The sequence below is a fragment of the Anabrus simplex genome, chromosome 5 (genome assembly GCF_040414725.1).
Source record: "Anabrus simplex isolate iqAnaSimp1 chromosome 5, ASM4041472v1, whole genome shotgun sequence".
Lineage (NCBI taxonomy): Eukaryota > Metazoa > Arthropoda > Insecta > Orthoptera > Tettigoniidae > Anabrus > Anabrus simplex.
Window position 1 is genome coordinate 78,048,165 of NC_090269.1, and position 22,070 is coordinate 78,070,234.

General features: G+C 42.3%; 1 protein-coding gene across 7 annotated transcripts in view; it reads right to left on the reverse strand.

Moving 5' to 3' along the window:
• ftz-f1 (ftz transcription factor 1) overlaps window positions 1-22,070 on the reverse strand; it is a 751,575-nt gene that overhangs the window by 20,792 nt on the left and 708,713 nt on the right. For all 7 annotated transcript variants that reach the window (XM_067146957.2, XM_067146959.2, XM_067146960.2 and 4 more), the window contains one exon: window positions 15,498-16,258. In XM_067146957.2, coding sequence (XP_067003058.1) covers window positions 15,498-16,258 — 761 coding nt within the window. The remainder of the gene's footprint in view (window positions 1-15,497; window positions 16,259-22,070) is intronic.

Below are 22,070 nucleotides of genomic sequence, written 5' to 3' on the forward strand. Positions count from 1 at the left end.
ATACATCCCCCTACCCCACCAAAAATAGAATTAAAAACACTTTCGATACAATATTGCCGGGCTGAGTGGTTCAGACGGTTGAGGCGCTGGCCTTCTGACCCCAACATGGCAGGTTCGATCCTGGCTCAGTCCGGTGGTATTTGAAGGTGCTCAAATACGTCAGCCTCGTGTCGGTAGATTTACTGGCACGTAAAAGAACTCCTGTGGGACTAAATCCGGTACCTCGGCGTCTCCGAAAACCGTAAAAGAGTAGTTAGTGGGACGTAAAGCAAATAACATTATTATTATTATTATTATTATTATTATTATTATTATTATTATTATTATTATTATTATTATTATTATTATTATACAATATTGACTTTTTGACATATCACAGAGGTAATACGAACAAACTTGGCACCAGAAAACCTCACTCTGTAAATAACACGAAATATATCATTCTTATAAGATACTGGGTCTGCGGTATATAGCAAGTTCTCTTGTTGTTTGCTACGCATCTGGCTCTCACAGAAATCAACCACTGTTTGAACAATGGTGGGAATATTCTATTATAAGGTTCCCTTACACTTCTAGTCACGCTGCAGCAGGCGCTCTATAGCCGTGACTGCAGGACACAAATTGGTACATATCAATGAGCCCACTCCTCATTTACATGTAGTAAGTAAAGACCTTCCAGACCAATATAGTGAAGTGTAATTACTGGTATAGTATTTCGGCAGTGACCTTATTAAATAATACCTATTCATAAGACAAGCCTTTCGCCAGAAGTTCCTACCGATTCCCAAAATAATATGTACGCCAACAATAGTTAAGACCTAGTAATCTCTTGCTAATTATTGTTAGTTTTTCTACCATGCAAAGAGCAAGTGTGTTATGAGAAGGTCTTACATGTTTTACCTACGCTCAGCCGACATGGTAAATAGGCAAGAAAATTTCTTTAAACTACTACTAACGTTAGGCGAACCTATCATGTACACATATCACCACGAAAAATGCACTGGCAACATCGTACAGTTACGTAAGGTCTTGTTTAGGGAACGCCTGCTTAGTAGGGGAGGAAGGAAAAACATAGCCAATGTTGCCAACTCGACAAGATCTGTGAGTTGCGCAGTACTAGCAATGACTAGGCACAAATAGACAACAAAAACAAATTCAACGTGAACAAGAAAAGATACAAAGCTGTACATTATAACTTAAAAAGTGGCTCTGAAATGGAAGAAAGTCTGATCTACCACAAGCATGGGTCGGTTGTAGCCTGTTATCGTTGTGCGCGCTTGCCGCTGATAGGCGAGTCGATAGTAAGGGGTGTCCAAAAGCAATAGGGCCGCGACTAAACATAAAACTCCACCCGCAACTTTTTACTCTAAAAATCACTCTTATTAGGTAACTGCCAACCACCGTTGTACTTATTTCACAGCAGTAGTGGTGGTAGTGCTGACTGTTGCTAACAATTGGGGAGTCTCCGTTTCCAGGCCAACTAAACACTGTATTCTCAAAACAAAACAAAAAAAAAACTACCTCCATATGAAATACGGTAACGATTCATTTTGGAAAAACGAAGGTTATTATAAAAGAGTTCTATGCAAGTTAAGAACCAATTACTCGCAATTATTCGGATATTGCACCACAGAACATCACAGTAAGAAATAAATAAGCAAATACTGCAACGACATTTTGCGGAAATGTCATTCACAAAACTGACTTAATAATTTGTTCATAGCCAATGAATAAATTAATCCACAATATTCGGTAACAAGAGTTAATTTCAGGAAATAAACAAGACCTGCAGAAATTTAAATTTTCTTCCTCTTGCTCTTAAATTTTTCAGATAATACTTCTGGATATTGGGAGAGTAAACGAAATTTCCCAGCAGTAGACGAGTTTATGCTTAAAGGTAAAGTTATAAATTCAACTGAAGAAGAAAAAGGAGTCTGGACCGGCGGAAAATCAATGGTCTAGGACAGGAAAAACACGAGCATATAAAAAGCAAATACTGGAGACATTCTAACGAATGGAACCCAAACAGCATCTGGGAAAGGAACCAATGGAGATATAAAGAGATCAAAAAAGAACGCACAGTTTGGCACGAAGGTATGAAAAGGAGCCCTGAAATTCATTTCTAGACGCGTGGTGACTGCGATTGCGGTCCTGTGGGGGAATCACGATAGAGAACTAGGGTCAGCTGTAAGTTAATGCTAGACAAATAACATACCATTGTGGTCTCGTTTCATTCTGGTCTCATCTCTCCTGAAAAGCTGAATTTGAACGACAATATCGTTGAGATAGAATATTTTTATCCAAAGACGAAAACATGGACTCTCCATGGCAATATGAAACCTCGGATTCAAATAAACACCTTAGAGACGCTCTCCAATACTATTAGCAAATAGCTGAACTGCTGTACAACTAAATACATTTTTTAAAGCGGCGATCTATTTCTTAGCGTTTTCCTTACGATTAATGAACATTCATTAATATGTTTTATCGCATGTTGATTATTCCAACTAATAGTTGCTCACGAGCAAGAAGCCCCTGCCGTACCTCACTCATGCAAAAAGTGCATCTTTGCTCCACAGGGTTGCAGAGAGCATGCATGCATAGAATGGGGACGACGGAATCACGATATATCACGACGTGGTCAAAGTAGACGAAAAATTGAATAACAGCGCATAAGCCTGGCTGAACTTACATACAGTGAAGCGATCCCAATCTCTCCGACTGTATGGTAATTAACTGATATTTAATTTCATAGAATATACTTATAAGGGATACAACTGAACTTTTGTTCAATATATAGTCATAATAACTGATCAAAATACGCTAGTTGTAGCTGAACATGCCACAAATGTCAATACATTTTTAAAGCTGGGCTATAATAATAATTTCGTGTGGCTATTTCTAGCCGAGTGCGGCAGACCCTCCGATGAGGGTGTGCGGCATCTGCCATGTGCAGGTAACTGCGTGTTAATGTGGTGGAGGATAGTTGCAGGGATGTTGGGGACATCACAAACACCCAGCCCCCGAGCCACTGGAATTAGCCAATGAAGGTTAAAATCCCCGACCCGGCCGGGAATCGAACCCGGGACCCCCTGAACCGAAGGCCAGTACGCTGACCATTCAGCCAACAAGTCGGACTAAAGCTGGGCTGAGTGCCATAGATGGCTTGAACCTAAGTTGACGGGTTCGATTCAAGTTCAGTCCGGAAGTTTTTGAAGGTGCTCAAATACGTCAATCTCGTGTCGGTAGATTTACTGGCACGCAAAAGAACTCATATGGGGTAAAATCCCGGCACCTTGGTGTCTCCGAAAACCATAAAAGTGGTTAGTGGGACGCAAAACAAAACATTATTATTATTTTAAGAATAGTTTTTTCTTGAAAGATGGCTTATTTCATGTCCTCGTCTTCACAAATTTCACAAATGCATCACATGTAGTTCTTTAATGTCAATAAAAGATAATGAAGTTGTGCCTTACACTGCTTGTCTCAAGCCATTTCGAAATTATTGTTCTTGAAATAGCACGTTCTCGAAAATAATTATATCATCAACCTATCCAATATATGAATTTAAAACTTCAAGTCTTCAGGCTGAGCTCCTCGAGTAACATTTTAAGAATCCTTCATTTGTGACTGAAGATCTAAATATTTGATAACTCGATACATTTGTTGAATTACTTGGGTGACTACAGCAGTGTCCGTGTACCAACGAGAACAGTAACAGTTAAATACTGTCAAAAGAATTGAGAACTTTGATCGGACGACGTTCATCAAAGTAAAAACAACTGAATGTAAAGCCAGCTCTCAGTAATGGAATCCATTTACGCGGGCAATATGAGCCGGTACTCCAGCACTGGGTTATATTAGTCGTCTTCCCACACACAGAATGTCACTTTCGAAATATCCTCATATCTCGGCGCGAGCTGAGGCAGCGTTCCGTCTGACCCAGTTCGAGGATTCAACTAAACTAACGCGATTTGCATGCCGTTACTGGGAGGTTAATGGCCCATTTGTCAGCAGCTGCTGCCTGAAACACTAACAACAAGGAGGGTGTTGGGGGGGAAAAAATTGTTGTTCGCTTTTAGAAACTTGGTACAGTACGGTCTGGATAGTGTTTTTGACTGTAACTATGGGGCTAGGATTCGAAATAGTAAATGAATATTTAATATGTAGTACTATCTGGCTAGAAAGCTAATGGGGAACATACTCGAAGTATCATATTAGTGGCGGAAATCGAACCTGAAGTATCCGAACGGAACAGTCCAGCTCTTACACCCTGATCTATAGCAGTGGGTTTCATAACCAAATCTCGTCTAGAATTTTACCCTACCTGACATCCATCTTGCCACCATAATCACGGGATGTGTAGATTGTATCACAAGATCGTGACTCTTAACTTAGAACATTTCACGTGCGCTCACCGGAATTTAAGTTGCAGCTACTTTGCTGTGAAGCAACTACAGTGCCACTGAGTTATCGCATCCGATCCGAGTTATGTCTAATTAATTTCCTTCTCTGTATCGAGAGGGTATTGTTGTCAGTTATCCTATGTTATCTACAGTGACCAATTACCATACACATAGTGGCATCAACGAAAATATATCTTCAAGGGGCAGTACACCAACGGTTAAATGAGGTTCAAGTTTAGATTTTTAAGTAGTTTCCATGACCTCAACTAAAATAAGTTAAAACAGAAATACATTTTAAGTCGGAAATCAATGTATCTTAAATATAAATGCAATGCTAAAATAAAACTTCGGTCTAAACTTTATAATATTCAGCCTTTGTACTTCAGGGCAAAGGGAGACCCGGGTAGAGGATATCCAAAAACTTGGAGAACCCAGTGGCCCAATCTACAGTGCTCCAGAAAGTTTTTCATATTACGATTTCACGGTACCACAAACATGTTTACAGTATGCACTATAGGTCAATGTCTGAGACACACAGTGACATTAAACCAAAAGCAGATTCGATATTTGCCCAATAGGCGGCGTACGTCGAGTCGGTCAGTTCAACATCACTCGTACCGTCGGTGGTGTGTAAACAACACATGTAGGACTGAGGTAAACATGACAAGAGTGACCATTTCTCTTAATGACCACATTTGAAGTATGGCACTGCTGTGAGAGACAAGTGAATGTCGCCGCTCGTGTTCAAATGCGTCAGTGATGTCTCAAGAGTTTGGAAAAAAGTTTAAGGAGAGACGAATGTTTGTTGATCGACAAGGGATGGGACGCCCACGCAACAACTCTCAGAGAGGAGCGGTATTTATTGCTTTCAGCAAGTCGTAGGCGCTCTGTTACTCGTTCCGTTAAGATCTTCGGAGAGCAACCAGAATGAATGTGTCAGATCAGACAATGCGAAATCAGCTGCACAACGGAGGACTGATATCAAGGAAGATGTGCCATAAGTTCCTGTGAGTGAGGGCTTCACACTAGAGGATGACAATGCCATCAGGCCAGAGTTGTCGATCAGTTCCTTGAAACGAATGTCACACAGCGAGTGGTGCGCCAGCATATTCTGCGGACATGAACCGTTTCATATATGAATGACGTGAACTGAAAAGAGCAGTTGTCCACCGTCATAATCCTCCTGCTAACATTTAGCAACTGGCTGAAGTTGCTATCCAAGAGTGGGATAATCTGTCCCAAAACATGTTGGATTCTTTCGTGGTGAATATGGCATCGTGTTCAAAGGGCCTCAGGGCCCGAAGTGCCTATACACGGTATTGATCTTCGACACAATGAACAATAATTTTGTGTTGAAAATACCGTATCACCAACTTTGTGTTTCTGTTTATTTTGCATAAATGACTGCACGTTGTTTTTCTTCGTATATGTATAATGTACACACAAACACACAGCAACATAAAATGAGCACTAAACCAGAACAAGAACACTGTTTTTGAGCACTGTATATGAAAAGCGCCTTAGGTCGACAAACTACAATTAATGTACAAAAAACGAGCTCGGCATGAAATATACGAAAACCGGTTGTGGAGTGACCGGTCTGCCACTGTTCTGTGTCAATATCTTCGCGATTTAACCAGATCGATCAGACACACCAACCAGTATAATGAGATCAACAACCCGCTTACCGGACGTCACGTTCATCCCTTGACCAAGACCGGATGATGACCGAAAACAGGTGCATCAACCAAATTATTCCCAGCAATGTCAGAAAGTTGTGGTTTCAGCAAGGAATTGAAGGCATCATGGTCATAGTCTCCTGCTAGCTACTGCATGTGAAGCTCCTCGGATTTTGAGAATGATCATATAAGTTATTTTCGTGGCTCCATACTGTAGACGTAGCACGAGTTCAACTGAGGAAAACTCAACATAAGAGGTAGCGGACCCGGTCGAGAGTGTCAAGGAGTATGACTGAGGATGCAAGGAAAATCTACCGATACGACGATGCTATATTTGAGGATTTCAAATACCACCGGACTGAGCTGGGATCGAACCCGCCAACTTAGGCTCGCAATGTAACCGCTTCTACAGTTTGAACCACTTAGCCCAGTACTCCGGCGTCTCCAAGACCGACAGCGGTTAAAGGTGCGTTAAACACATGGCACATAATAATTTTTCGACAAAGGTATGTTTATATTTACCTCTTATTTAGTTAATAGGGGCTGCCTGGCCGAGGCGGTAAAGGAGTGCTCGGTTCGCCCGGAAGGACGTGGGTTCGAATCCCCGTCGAGAATTCGTAAAATTTAAAAAACGAGATTTCCACTTCCGGAGGTGCACATGGCCCTGAGGTTCACTCAGCCTACACCAAAAATGAGTACCAGGTTAATTCCTGGGGGCAAAGGCGGCCGGGCGTAGAGCTAACCACTCTACCCCATCAAGTGCCGAGGTTACGGATAGTGGAAGTCTTTACCTTCCACCCCTCCAAGGGCCTTCATGGCCTGTATGGAGATGACTTTGCTTTTTTTTTTTAGTTAATGGTTTACAATACAGCACAAGTTGTTTTTCAGCTACTAGTCCATACGGACCTGATCAACTACGACGACTAACACAGTTGCACGCTTTAACGATCACGACGACGAAATTACTCTTCCTCTCGTGCCTGTTCCCGATCCGCAGATCATTCAGCGGCAGTGATAGCAAGTTTCACAATCAACGATTTCGGTTTCTTTCTAAATGTGGAATAATGAATGCGATTACGTAATTTGTTTCATGGTTACTCAAAGCTGCCTCTCAACGCATGTCCTAACAAGCAATTCTACTTTAAATGGACTCTTAGGCTTGAAACTACACAAGGCTTTCGGATTTTGAGATACTGAGAACAAACAAGAAATTGGATGACAATAAAAGCGAAACTGTGATCATTTTTCGTTGGTATGCAACTTATGATATAACTTAACCTTCAAGAGGGCCATTTCGACTCGTTTAAAGTTAATTATGTAGTTTCACAATAATTATTAATCGTCTCACATTAATATATTTTAGCACCATAACCAACGGTGAAGAATTCTGAGGATATCTTCTTCTTCTTCTTCTTCTTCTTCTTCTTCTTAATCTGGTTATCCTCCAGGTTCGGCTTTTCCCTCGGACTCAGCGAGGGATCCCACCTCTACCGCCTCAAGGGCAGTGTCGTGGAGCTTCAGACTCTGGGTCTGGGGATACAACTGGGGAGGATGACCAATGCCTCGCCTAGGCGGCCTCACCTGCTATGCTGAACAGGGGCCTGGCGGGGGGATGGGAAGATTGGAAGGGATAGACAAGGAAGAGGGAAGGAAGCGGCCGTGGCCTTGAATTAGGTACCATCCCGGCATTTGCCTGGAGGAGAAGTGGGAAACCACGGAAAACCACTTCCAGGATGGCTGAGGTGGGAATCGAACCCGCCTCTACTCAGTTGACCTCCCGAGGCTGAGTGGACCCCGTTCCAGCCCTCGTACCACTTTTTCAAATTTCGTGGCAGAGCCGGGAATCGAACCCGGGCCTCCGGGGGTGGCAGCTAATCACACTAACCACTAAACCACAGAGGCGGGCATTCTGAGGATATACTCGTTTATAAAAAAAACACACTTATATTCATTAAAATTAGTTCCCATTCGGTTAGCCTACGTTCTATTCCCAACTTGGCCATTACTTTTAAGACTGGTTTGGGGCACTGGGAACCTCGGACACACACAACGGGGAGAAGAGTAGTAGTTTAATATATCTCACGATCGCAATTCCATGGATTCCTCATTATAAACAGAGCGCCGGGCTGAGTCGTGCAGGCGGCTGAGGCGCTGGCCATCTACCTCAACCTGGCAGATTCGATCCTGGCTCAGTCCGGTGGTATTTGAAGGTGCTCAAATATGTTAGCCTCGTGTCGGTAGATTTACTGGCACGTACAAGAACTCCTGCGGGACTAAATTCCGGCACCTCGGCGTCTCCGAAAACCGTAAAATTAGTTAGTGGGACGTAAAGCTATTATTATTATTATTATTATTATTATTATTATTAACAGAGCGGAATTTCGGGATAGTGGCTAATAAGCATGCCACGGCCGCTTCTTTCTAGTCTTGGCGCCAAATGATCAGTACAATGTTATTGGCTTTATGTCGTAGTCTAAAACTAATATGTACGCAAAATAAGAAATGTATACGAGAGAAAGCATATTTCCGGGGAAGAGGCACTTAAATCCCACGTATGTTGATCGTCGCAGCAAAATATTTAAGAGAGGAAGTACGGCATTATTTTGGATTCCATCCCTGACAGTGACCCAATGCAGTTTCAATACGTTAAGGAACTGGGCACAGTTCCAAGTACGATGAGTAATGAAGAACCACTTACACTGCTGCTCGCCACACGTCCCACAGCCTCGCTGGGGAAACGTCAAAGCCTCGATTCCTCACCAGTTTCTTTCATGAGCCTATCGAAAACTGGTTCGGTAAAATATTGAAGCAATGGTATGACTAGATACAGTGACCAATGAAGAGTGAAGTGTGTGGTGCAGCGAGATGGTCGATGTGGTAGCGCGTTTACTACACCAGATGAAGGAGCGCCAGAAAAACAGTACGCCGCTGGCTTGCTGGCGAACTGGCCGGCCGCACTTGCACGCCATCCGCGTGAAGCGCGCAACGTGCAAGACGGAGGCCTGGGCAGGGTGTTCAGCTTACAACCAAGCGTTCAATTAGAAGCACTACAATGGTCAAAACCAACACGTAACGGGTTGGGTTCAGTTCAGACACTGTGAACAGGTCATTTATTAAATACGGTTCAAAAGAAGAAGAATGCGATTGGCAATGTAACACAAGTATATGCTATTTTCTACACAAACCAGTATACAGGTCTGGATACCAAAGATGTCTCAATTTCTAAGCATAAATAAACGACAAGTACGTGTTAGTGATTTCTTTTCCCACACTCTGACAGGATTCCAGTGTACTTGCCCCAGTTTTACGGCAGTATGCCTTTCCTGACACCAGCACTTTGTGTAGAGATATATTCACCACTGAGTGGATCAGTGGTGATTGGATTTGGGGGATGTGCATAAATGACGAGGTGTGTGTCAAGGCAAACACAAACAACCAATCAATTCCCCAAGCGAGAGGAATTAACCAGATAAGTTCAAATTCCAGGACCAGAAGGGAATCGAACCAGGAAGCTTCTGAACCGTGGCAGATATTAGTGGCTTAAAACCCATTAGAAAGAATCAGGATGCCAGTTACGCTGATCTTATTCGTGGCCATCAAGTCGTTGGTTCCCTCTACTCAGGCGAAAGATCCGGGGTTTGAAAAGTGGACAAGAAATCAGTGCGTACAAATGCTTTTAATAAGTAGCCTCACTTTAAATTACAGAATGTTAAAAGCTAATTTTAGAATTGAGTTAAGAATACCGCAGAATCTACTATATCTCCATCGAACTGCAAACAATTCTTTATAAATGGGCACTTCAACTCCTTTTAATCCCTTCCTTGAACACGAAAGGTATTTTTAAAGTTAATTATTTCCATTTAATCGACTTTAAATAAATGGAAAATACTTGTGCATCCAGCCGCAGCACATGCTGATGTAATATCAACATTGCTATATAGTGTAACTGCTGACAGACTGTAAACCCTCCGTGGGTGGGAACAGTAGAATACACCCACGGTATCCCCCGCCTGTCTAAGGACAGTACGCTCGGGAATACCGCTATATAAGAGTAGACACCGCCTGTTGCCATTTCTTAATGGATACAGTACTTTTGCATCTGTCTCTTGGCACAGGCCAGAGAAAAATGTAGCTTCCAAGTCCCAGTTTAATTTATGGCTGTGACAGTATGGAAGCTGACCTGCTGAAGGATGGATAGTGCTGAGTGATGACTGATGACGTTCGGAGCATCACGACTGCGTCTGATTATTATGAAAGGTTTTGCTTTTAGGCCAGTCGTGCTGCAATAGCACTTTCTAGTCCAGTAAGGAAAGCAGTGGCAAACTACCTCACTCTTCGCCTTGCCTGGCACCGTCATCGGTTGTTGCGGTTTTGGTGTAACCTCATAACATTTGGTGCTGCTATTAGAGGATCCAACCAGCCTTTGGACTGAAGACTTAACAGGCAAGTCTAGGCAAAATGATTTTATTTAGCGGAATTTGAACCACAGCCTATTCAATAAGAGTTAGGGACGATAGTACTGAGATAAGTTCATTAACATTCCTGAAGTTATGTTTGAACCGGTTTTCTTATGTTTTGCGTTACAATGATAAAACTGTGTTTTATTCCTTTTTCAGTAAGGAAATGCCGAATATTAGTTCCTTACTTTCAGGCATTCAAAAGTACACAAAATCTAGTCTATAGGATACCTTAAAAGCAATCTGCTTTACGTCGCACCAACACAGGTAGGTCTTACGGCGACGATGGGACAGGAGAGGGTTAGGAGTGGGAAGGAAGCGATAGTGGCCTTAATTAAGATACAGTCTCAGCATTTGCCTGGTGTGAAAATAGGAAACCACGGAAAACCATCTTCAGGACTGTCCACAGTAGGGTTCGAACCCACTACCTCCCGAATACAAGCTGATAGCTACATGACCCAAACCGACTAGCCACTTGTTCGGTGATACCTTAAAAGAAACTGTCGTCTTGAAAATAAGAGTGTAAAAATAATTCACAGCCTTTGTCATTTGCTGATAAAAGTGCAAAACCAATGGTACACGTTTTATTTCGGCAGTCTATAATCTCTTCCAGTCCAATACTAACTGTACATTTCTGAATAAATGACTTATTTGGACAATCTTCCTTCATTATTAGCACTATTACACTGTTAGGTGTGGATGAGCTATTGGTAGTAAAGAGTATAGTACTATACGGTCCAACAGGAGCCTTCGTGGCTCAGGCGGCAGCGCGCCGGCCTTCAGCGCTGGGTTCCGTGGTTCAAATCCCGGTCACTCCATGTGAGATTTGTGCTGGACAAAGCGGAGGCGGGACAGGTTTCTCCCCGGGTACTGCGGTTTTCTCTGTCATATTTCATTCCAGCAACACACTACAATATCATGTCATTTCATCCGTCATTCATTAATCATTGCCCACTGGGAGTGCGACAGGCTTCGGCAGCCGGCACGATTCCTATCCTCGTCGTTAGATGGGGGGCTTCATTCCATTCTTGACCCAGTCGAATGACTGGAAACAGGCTGTGGATGTTCATTTTCATAACGGCCCAACAAGTGATACAGAATGAACACTGTGTGTTAAGACCAAGAACAAATGAATACATGGAAGTCTGGTTAAAAGTTCTAAGCTTGTAGTGCACATTTTCACGTCTGAGGAAGACACGTGGCGCGCTGAATGGAATTCTTTGTTTGGACTGAGCACAAGAGAAATAAATGATCTCAAATGTAGTTTCCGGGAGCTAGTAACAAAACTGGAAGACTAAATTAGAGATTATAAAGTGTGCTTTCTTCACAAGCTTTTGAAAGCCTTATACAGGGTGGTCGGAAACAAAGTAAACCGAGTATATGAGCGTTAGTGGGTCGGTCATACTGATAAATAATTTGAAAGAAATAATTCGATATCTCACACCGTTGTCATTTTATCAACTCCTGAATTTAGCCAATCAGATCGCTTCGCGGGCGAATTAATATGGGCTTTGCGCGGCAATGTTGCTAAATCTTCACGTGACTTAGGAACTGCTCGAATCGAAATCCATGCAAAAAAATCAGCATCAAATACAAACAAGCTGTTGCTTTCAGGCGGTGTCACGATAGCGCTTGTTATGGCGTGATCCTTGCCAGCTCGGAGGTCTGTATTCAAACCCCTCTCCTGGCGAAGATTTATTCTTCGACTGGTGCTCTCATGCCGGTCTTAAACATCGTACAAATTTAGCAACACCACATATGTCCTATGGAACACGTCTTCCTGAGAACGGATAGGATATATAACTAATGAAAGTTCTACACTAAGGATATCTGAGTCTTTCGGACAATATTCCTTTATTATGAGCACTATTGAACTGTTAGATGTGGATGACCTATTGGCAGAAGAAAGGATATTTTAGGATATTTGTCAATAAATGTCCAATAAATAATACAGACTGAACGTCGAGCAGGAACAGACGAATAAATGTAAGTTTGATTAAAAGTTCTTAGCTCGATGGTGAGGGACTTCAACTTAGTTACAATCTTTCATAAAATGTCTACTTTGCTTCGTGGCTACTTGGTTAGCATGCTAGTCTTTGGTCCAAAGTATCTCAGGTTCGAGTGTCAGCCGGATCGGGGATTTAAAGCGTCATCTGTTATTTCCTCTGGCTCGGGAACTGGGTGGTTGCGCCGTCTTCAACATTAGATTTCATCCTAGATAGTACGCCATACTCAGTGACGCGCAGGTCGCCCATGGGATTGAAGTAGTAAATTATGCACGATTGGATTTGCGCAATAATATTAATGGCTTTCTGATGTCAATACGACCCATTTGCTGCCAAACGTGTTGCGTTTATCATATGCTGACCTCACTCATTGCAGATTAACATGGGCGTATGAGATACTACGTTCCTTCTAAATTGCAAAGCTAGGCCACACTATCTCCTAAATTATAACATATTCCTATCCCACAGCAGGAACGGATCGGATACTTCCATCGAGAGACTACACATGCCACTACTAGGTTTTTCTTTTTTTTTTTTTTTTGCTAGGGGCTTTACGTCGCACCGACACAGATAAGTCTTATGGCGACGATGGGGTAGGAAAGGCCTAGGAGTTGGAAGGAAGCGGCCGTGGCCTTAATTGAGGTACAGCCCCAGCATTTGCCTGGTGTGAAAATGGGAAACCACGGAAAAACATTTTCAGGGCTGTCGATAGTGGGATTCGAACCTACTATCTCCCGGATGCAAGCTCACAGCCACGCGCCTCTACACGCACGGCCAACTCGCCCGGTCCACTACTAGGTAAGTACAGTTTTTATCACATCGTTCGAACGTAGAATATTTTTAATTAAAAGGAACATGTTAGCATTAACTTAAGTTGGTAAGATATATGTGTGATAAACTAGAGTTATCCAAATGTGTCCAGTAATTCATGGGCATTATAATTGCTTCGGCTGAGCTCCCACAGTAATATCGAGATCTTGCAACCAAGCAGCAAACTTCACGTAAAAATAACATTCTTAGTTGCATGGTAATACGTTTCAATTATATTGAAAATGAAGATGGCTTCTAACATTTCGTTTCCAGTTTTGTGACAAAGTGCTCTCAGCTGAAAATATTTCCACACATGTTTACTGGTCCACAGACTAGGGTATGACAACGGCAACTTTCAAATAGTTATTTTTATATCGAATGTCTCTCAAAGCGCTTTTGCGGTTAAACATAAGGTCAATTGAAGACAAACAGCTGCAAACCAATCTTCGGGTTGATAACTGGCTGATGATGATGATGATGACGATGAATTTCTGTCTTGAGTAGGTAATTTCACATCCTGATATCTCGCGCAGCCAACATTTTGATTTTTATTTTTTTGGCGTGTGACCTCCGGTGAGGCCTGGTGCACGTCTTTTGATTTGACGCCCGTAGACGACCAGCGCGTCGAGATGAGGATGAAATGACGAAGACGGGGCATACACCCAGCCCCCGGCCAGGCAAATCAATTATGGTTAAAATTCCCGACCCTGCCAGGAATCGAACCCGGGCCCCTGTGACCAAAGGCAAGCACGCTAACCATTTGGCTATAGAGCCAGAAAAAAAACTCGTGTCTTCATCCCGAAGAGGTGCAGCGCTTTTCAGGTACACCACCAGTGGAGGTGAGCTGCATGTACCATTTCAACCACATACCAGCCCTCCTGCCATTCTTAAATTTCTGGCAGTACCGGGAATCGAACCTGGGCCCCCGAGGACCGCAGCTAATAACAATAACCGTTACGCGACGGAGGAGGACAATTTGTTGATTATGAGGCAGGGAAAAGGATTTTTAGGGACTATAAATTAGAATGCAAAACTTATCGTACTTAAACAAGGCGCAAGTGTCATCTAGCCGCTCGACAGTACGTAAGTGAGTTGCATACAGTTTAGGGGTTCTGAATGTCCACGCTAGAAGACACTTGCGCCTTCGTTAAGTACGTTTGCATTCTAACCTATATGTGCCTAAAAATGTTTTCTAACCTATATGTGCCTAAAAATGTTTTTCAACAGGTTTCATTCGTCTTGTATTTTCGTCCGGTCTTCTTCGTTCGTCATCTTTTCTATCCAGCTAATTTTGAGTGTTCACCTGTAGTACCAGAGCTCAAAAGATTTTCTGTACTTTTCATGTCTCTTCACCGCCCAAGCTTCACATCGTACAAAGCTATGCTGCAGGTGTACGTTTTCAGGAACTTCTTTCTGACCTCAAAACTAAAGCTGTTCGAATCTCCAACATAAATCTACCACTGCACCTTGAACACATCATCATCAAATCCTCTAAGTCTAAGGAAAGGACTAGACCCACAAATGAGTTCATCTGGCTTGTTCACGACCATTTAAGAAGGATTACATAATTTCGATGCCATGTTTTCAATCAGGGCAGCTGCGAAATACTAATGAAACAGTAAACAGCAGTTGCTCGCAGAGCTGTTACCAATCCTCAGAAGCTCAGTCTGTTGAACACATCGGGCGACGAGGTCTCTACACTGCTGTCGATTTCCCGCGAGCAATTCCGTCCCGTTCCGGATTACACTTAGACACACGTTTTGTCTCATGACTATTTATATGTTACCTCAAAAATCACTTTTAAACAGCGATTTTCAGTTACGACAACATCAGATTAAAAAAAAAACTTTTACAGGTTTTGCACTTCAAAAACAGAGCTCAATGTTATAGCGGACAACAATGAGAATCTTAACTATAATTTGCACAGATGGTAGACTTAAATGTCCCCTTTTCCATCCACAATTTTGAAATTACTTTTTAAAGAAAAATTCATCCTTTTAATCATCTGCTTTCTATCAACAATGGCTGATGACGGAGGGGCGTTCAAGTCTATCATGGACTATATTATCTACGACAAAACACAATTAACACTCCAGGACATATGATATATTTAAGAAAACTAATATTACATATCCTTACCTTAAGGTCCTTGAAGAAGACGGAATTTCGCGCCCAATCTACTTGCGAGAAAAGATTTTGATCAAGCACTTTGCACATGAGTTCGAAAAGGTCCACCTCACACTGATTGTACGTTTGATTTTGCAAGAGTCCGTACAACGCGTTCTGCCACTCCCTATCGTCCACTGCTTGTACAAATTCTCTTATGAGGGGCGACACTTTGTTGGTAGGAATAGCAGGGGTAGACGTGCTCCCGTTCGGAAGAACACCGTCGTAAGGGGATAGAGAGTGCGGGGAAGGTGTGGTGGAGTTGGGCGTGCCCCACAGTCTCTGTTCGGCCAGGACCAGCCCGGCACCCGAAGTCACCGCACCCGTCGGACCGTTACTCGACGTGCCTACCGCCACAGGCAACGAAGACGTCTGGATACTGCCCGCCGTGCTGGATGCCACTGACACTGCAGCCAAGGAACCGGGGGCCTGACCCAGAGCGACGGTGATGGGACTGGGCGACGAATCGGGCGACGACGTCAACGATGACACTTGCGGTATCTGGATCTCCTGTTTGATGTTGAGATTTGCGAAGGGCGGAGACGATCCCACAGTGCCAGGCTGGGGACTGTAACTAAGCGTCACTCCGTCTCCCAGCGTCGCCTGATGGGAGGAACGGATCGCCTGTATTGCCATTTGTCTCTGCCTCATCATCTGCAGCTTCCGAGCCCGGTCCCGCTTGTACATGGGGCCAAACTTGTTCCTGCCGCCACGCATCCGGTCAGCTCGTACAGCTGAAACAAGAACATCATATCATTAGTTTGCTATAAGGAGACAAGGAGAATTAAAGCTATTTCAGTCCTACAGACCCTGACCCACTTCCCTAGCCTCTATTGCGTCACTACCGGATAGAGGATATCGCAACACCTTACACAAAACATCACTCCCTCACAACAGGTAGCCCATGCTTCAGCTGTTCCAATCTGTGATGCACAGAAAACTGGCCATATTGTTCACAAGTTTTATATCCTACAAAAAAAACACAGACCTTGGTAAAATGGAACATTACTACAAACGTGTCTGCCATGTAAAAGTATTAGAGAAGAACACTATACTGCTAATAATAAGAGTTGGCGTCTGACATTTCTTAGAGGGAGGTCCGTTTTCTGCCTGCCGAGGCGGGATAAAGGGAGTGGCTGTGTGGTTGCCATGGAAACGAGGGTGGGGCGACTGCGGTTGCCATGGAGATAAAACTTCAGGGCAGCTCGTCTTGCTCGGAGTTGCCAAACCTGTCACTGTCACTGATAAGAACCTGATTGTTTGTATAAGAGTGATCGCAAATGGGACGACACCGCCTGGGCAGGTAGTCTACAACAGATCACAGCGGTCAGAATGAAGGAGGGAACAAGTGAGCCGGAAGCGAGGGGTAAGAGCATGTAGAAAGGAATGCTGGAATGTGGCAATATCGTGAAATGGCACGTGCAGTGCTCCTCCCTCCAACCTTACCTGTCAGACGCCAACTTTAGTTAAGTCTAGTATAGTTCAGCGTTGAATTTTGCAAGATTGAAGACGGCCATCTGTAGGCTATAGATACGGTTTCATATATTTCCTCGGTTGACTTCATATGATGGGATAGTAAATTAAATAAAGCACATCCACTCACTGCCATGGGAGTAGTGATCAAATTACGGTCCATAAAACCGTGCAATGAAACGCTGATTTTGAAAACTAAAACCCCACAAAAGCAAACACAAGGCGAAAAACGGTAAAGAAACGAAGCAGCCCAACAAGCTTAAAGAGTCCTCATCCCAATGTTTCTTAATTTCAGATATGCCACAGGACCCTGTGTTTCAAGACAGCTACACGAATGCTACACAAAACAGTGTATTTGATGTGATGAAGAAAATTTCCAGTTGCATGTATTCACCTTCACAGCTTATGAGTGAAAGAAGAATGGTACATCCTTTACACGCAGTATGTTCTAATTAGCACTGAATTACTATACTAGAAAGCACGTCTTTGGACTCCTTTTTTTTTTTCGAAGAACGTAGTGAATTCTGAGACACAACCCAGCGATTACAAGCCTCAAGAGAAATAAAGGGATACACCGTCCGCAGAAGACCGACGAGTGCGTAGATATCAGGCATGAAGGAGAACTGTACGTAGAGAATGGACTATTTCGCTTGTTGATTCGGAAAATATAACTTTTCACTTTTTTTTTTTGCTTTACGTCGCACCGACACAGATAGGTCTTATGGCGACGATGGGACAGAAAGACCCTAGGAGTGAGAAGAAGCTGCCTGGTGTGAAAATGGGAAACCACGGCAAACGATCTTCAGAGCTGCCGACAGTGAAGTCCCATCCCACTATCTCCCGGATGCAAGCTCACAGCCGCATGCCCCTAACAGCACGGTCAACTCGCCCGGTATTTTCACTGTTATATATTTCCATCATTTTATGTTACGATAGTAATGTTTAATATATTTAGTAATAAAACAACGGAATTTCGCAAAACAGGGAGACAGTACAAGGTGGCTAAATCACTATGAACAATCCGAGCGGACGATGTAATTATTACAATGTCCCAACACTTGTCCCGTTTCTTTTCCGCTACCAGTAGTGGTTTTAACGCAACAGTTACACACTGAAGGTTTTCGGCGAAGGAAGGATGGGAAAGGGCTAGGATTTGGAATGAAACGCCCGTGGCGTTAATTAAGACAAAGCCCCAGCTTTTGCCTGATGTGAAAATGGGAAACCACGAAAAACTATCTTCAGGGCTGCCGAAGGTGGAATTCGAACCCATGGCCCGTTTCTCTATTGGGTCGGGTATAAAGTGAGATGAATCTTCGTGGTTAGTTTTTACGACTGGATGACCTTCATGACGTCAAACTCACCAAAGGAATTAAAGAGATGAAATGAACGACGTGATATATGATAGTACGAAGGGAGAGGATGAAACCCGGTGCCGGCACATAGCCTACTCCTGTTGAATAACATCACCAAGGGTTCTGCTCAAGTCTTAACGTCCCCACATCACAATTTATCAAATATAACGAATTTTAGTGATGATAAGCAGACAATAAATTATTATGAGTTATGGTATTTGTAACAATAAATGAACCATACATAAAAGTTATGAAGTGTCAGAGAGTAATAGTTGTATTGCAGCAGTAATGCTATCTAGCAGAGATCAGTGGCAGCAGGACAAACCATACCAAAATTAATAATAGGCAGTGTAACGTCACTTATTGTTGACCGGTCAGTAATGTCACCGCTGATGGAATAGGAACAAAAATCTAAATTCGCGAATATCCGCGTTATTCTTGATCGCACAGTAAAATATATCATATTGGAAATTAAATTTTCTATCATTTTGTTACATACAGTTTTTAGATATAACTAATATTTCCGGAGACATTTCGAAGTTTGTGAAAAAATAATAATCACGAATATCTCCATTATTATTCCTCGCTTTATAAGAAAACATGGCACATAAAATATCGGAAATTATATTTTACGCAACTTAAAAGTTTACTATGTGCAGTTTTTTTTTTACAGCTGTTATAATGGATAAATATTTGACATTTACTATTTTGGTCCCCTTAATAATATACAACCCGGCCATCCCTGAAATACAATATCAAGTTTCGAGAAATTGAGGACCGTTTTTGCAAAAGTTGCTTTGTGAAAAAGTGAAATTTTTCAGGAGAGACAAAATAATGTTTTCCAAGAAGGGCTTTATAGTTATAAACTTTCTTTTATGTTGATCATTTTTATAATTGGTGCTTATTACAGGGTGATCGTTGGGTTTTAATTAATTTAAGAATTGTACACTGTGTGAGGGTTCAAAATTCAACAGTTCTTTCAAAACTTGCTTTCTACACAAAATATTAGTAGAGAAATTTAGTAAATTTTACTAAAACATGAATTATCTTTTATCGACTATTACTGCAGCAACAAACAAGTTATACAAAAACAGGTTTCACCATCCTATAGAGGGCTTCACTATGAATGTGAATCAATAAAAGAGTAAATTTCCAATTTTTTTTGCAAAAAACAAGTTTTGCAAAAACGGTCCTCAATTTCGTTCAGCAGTTTGTAGTGATATCGGTACAGGCAGGCAGACGAGCTGATAAAATATTGAGCTGAACCTATTTTAGACGTTTGTTTATCCAATCCGAGATAAATACACAGTATTAGACAAAAAAAATTAGTGTACGTACAAATGTATAATTTAACTTATAGAGATAGTGATCTGAAGTATATATTCACAAATGCAGACTGCACCCACAACGTTCGTCTAATTTTATCTGTAAGAAGTTGGCGATATAAAGAAGCTAGAGGAATGCTAAGCATTACGAAATTGCTCTCGTAAAGATAAGAGCGCGACCCTCTCTTATGTTACGTTACTGATAACGTGTGTAGGCTACGCACAGCGATAAGCCCTGCCATTTAGGTCACAACGCCGGCTGGGCGCCCAATCAGGCATTACGTATTCATACCTTAAACAACTGTAGTCTCTTGCCAGACATTTCAGGGTAAGGATTCACGAAATCAGTTACACAAGAGAAATAAATGTTAGGGTGGGTATGTGGAACGCTAGGCTGTCTACGAGAAAATATTAACAATTGTCTATTTTTTTTACGTCGCGCCGATACAGATAGGTCTTATGGCGACGATGGGATAGGAAAGGGATAGAGTGGGAAGGAAGCGACCGTGGCCTTAACTAAGGTACAGCCCCACTATTTTCCTGGTGTGAAAATGGTGGGGTTCGAACCCACTATCTCCCGAATGCAAGCTGATAGCTAGGTGACCCAAACCGCGTAACCACTTGGTGGATAGAGTACAAGCAGTGTAAATTCTGTTACTTTCTAATCAAGATTTGTTATTGCAGCCACTAGCCTAGGCCATGGAGATTGTCAATGTAATATTAAACATTTTGTGTATTAAAGAAGAATGTATTAAATCTGTCGATGTGAATTTCATTGGCTTTAAATACTCGCGCTTGATCGCAAGAGTTTTCTGAATTATCCATTCTACGGAAAGTGAATTTACTATTAAACACTTCGGTTAGATTTTACGAAAGTCAGGTGCGGAAAATGTATGTCCGACTCCTCGGCTGACTGGTCAGCGTTAAGGCCTTCGGTTCAGAGAGTCCCGGGTTCGGTTTCTGGCCGGGTCGCGAATGTTAATCGCGTTTGATTAATTTTTCACACAACACACCACACTACCAATCACTACAGAAACACGCAATAATTATTACATCCTTCCACATAGGGTTGGAATCAAGAAGGGCATCCAGCCGTAAAACAAGAGCAAATCTAAATGTGCAACACAGTTTGCACCCACGAACCCACAGGTGTGGGAAAATCGATAGAAGAAGAAGAAGAAGTGTGGAAAATGTTAATATTTTTATCACTGTTCTCAAACGTTCACTTTAATTCGTAGCTTCGCAGGAAGAACTAGGAAAAACACACACACACAGATTCCGTGACCCAAGAGGTCATGACTGATATCAGGCGAGGGAACGATAAACCATTCATGTTCAGTTCCTAGTCCAGTTCACTATCCACGGTTGCCACATGTCTTACTACTACTTGTTCGTCTCCATAACCATGTGTACGATGACGAGCAGGCCTATGTCTGACATAATCCCAAGTTCCGACGTTTCACTCAAGTGTGATTTTTCTTATTATTAACACATTATCACGAGGCCGTTCATTTTCAATGCTACACTAGCAGTCCGTCTTATAATAGAACTATCTGTCCTATGAATGATACACTGCCAGTCCATGTTACATACATACATATATATAGGCCCTATATATATTTGCTATTTGCTTACGTCGCATCGACACAGATAGGTCTTATGGCGACGATGGAATAGGAAAGGCCTAGGGATTGGAAGGAAGCGGCCGTGGCCTTAATTAAGGTACATCCCCGACATTTGCCAGGTGTGAAAATGGGAAACCACGGAAAACCATCTTCAGGGCTGCCGACAATGGGGCTCGAACCCACCATCTCCCGATTACTGGATACTGGCCGCACTTAAGCGACTGCAGCTATCGAGCTCGGTCATATATTTTATAAGCTGCAGGGAAATTTCATGTTTCGCGGAGGATTTGCTTCGTTTCTTCAGACAAGTTGTGGTTCAATTCTGAGGAAGCGGAGCAGTCTTCGTAAATTTTCCCTACATAGCCTTCATTCAAAAGAATATCATGCTTATTATTCTAAGCGTGAAAGCATCAATTTAAACGGTGATCATAGCTGACCAGAATCAAAACAATGGATATATGAACAAGATCATTGAACTTCGTAAAGAAAAGGAAAAGCCACTAAGGAAAAAGGGATCGGAATGTCTAATCACCTTACTGGAGATGTAATATGTGATGTTTTAGGAAATATAACTTTAAAAATCCTAGAAAATAATGTAAGCGAAAGTGTAACTAAATTTTAAAAGAAAAAAATTAGATGCATTTGCCGACAGCTGAGAAGCAACAGTACAAAACTATGCGATTACTTACTGTAAACTAGGACTGGAAAAATATGTCTCATGACTTGAAATAAAGATCGAATATGAGGAAAATCGAATATAGAATGAGGTCC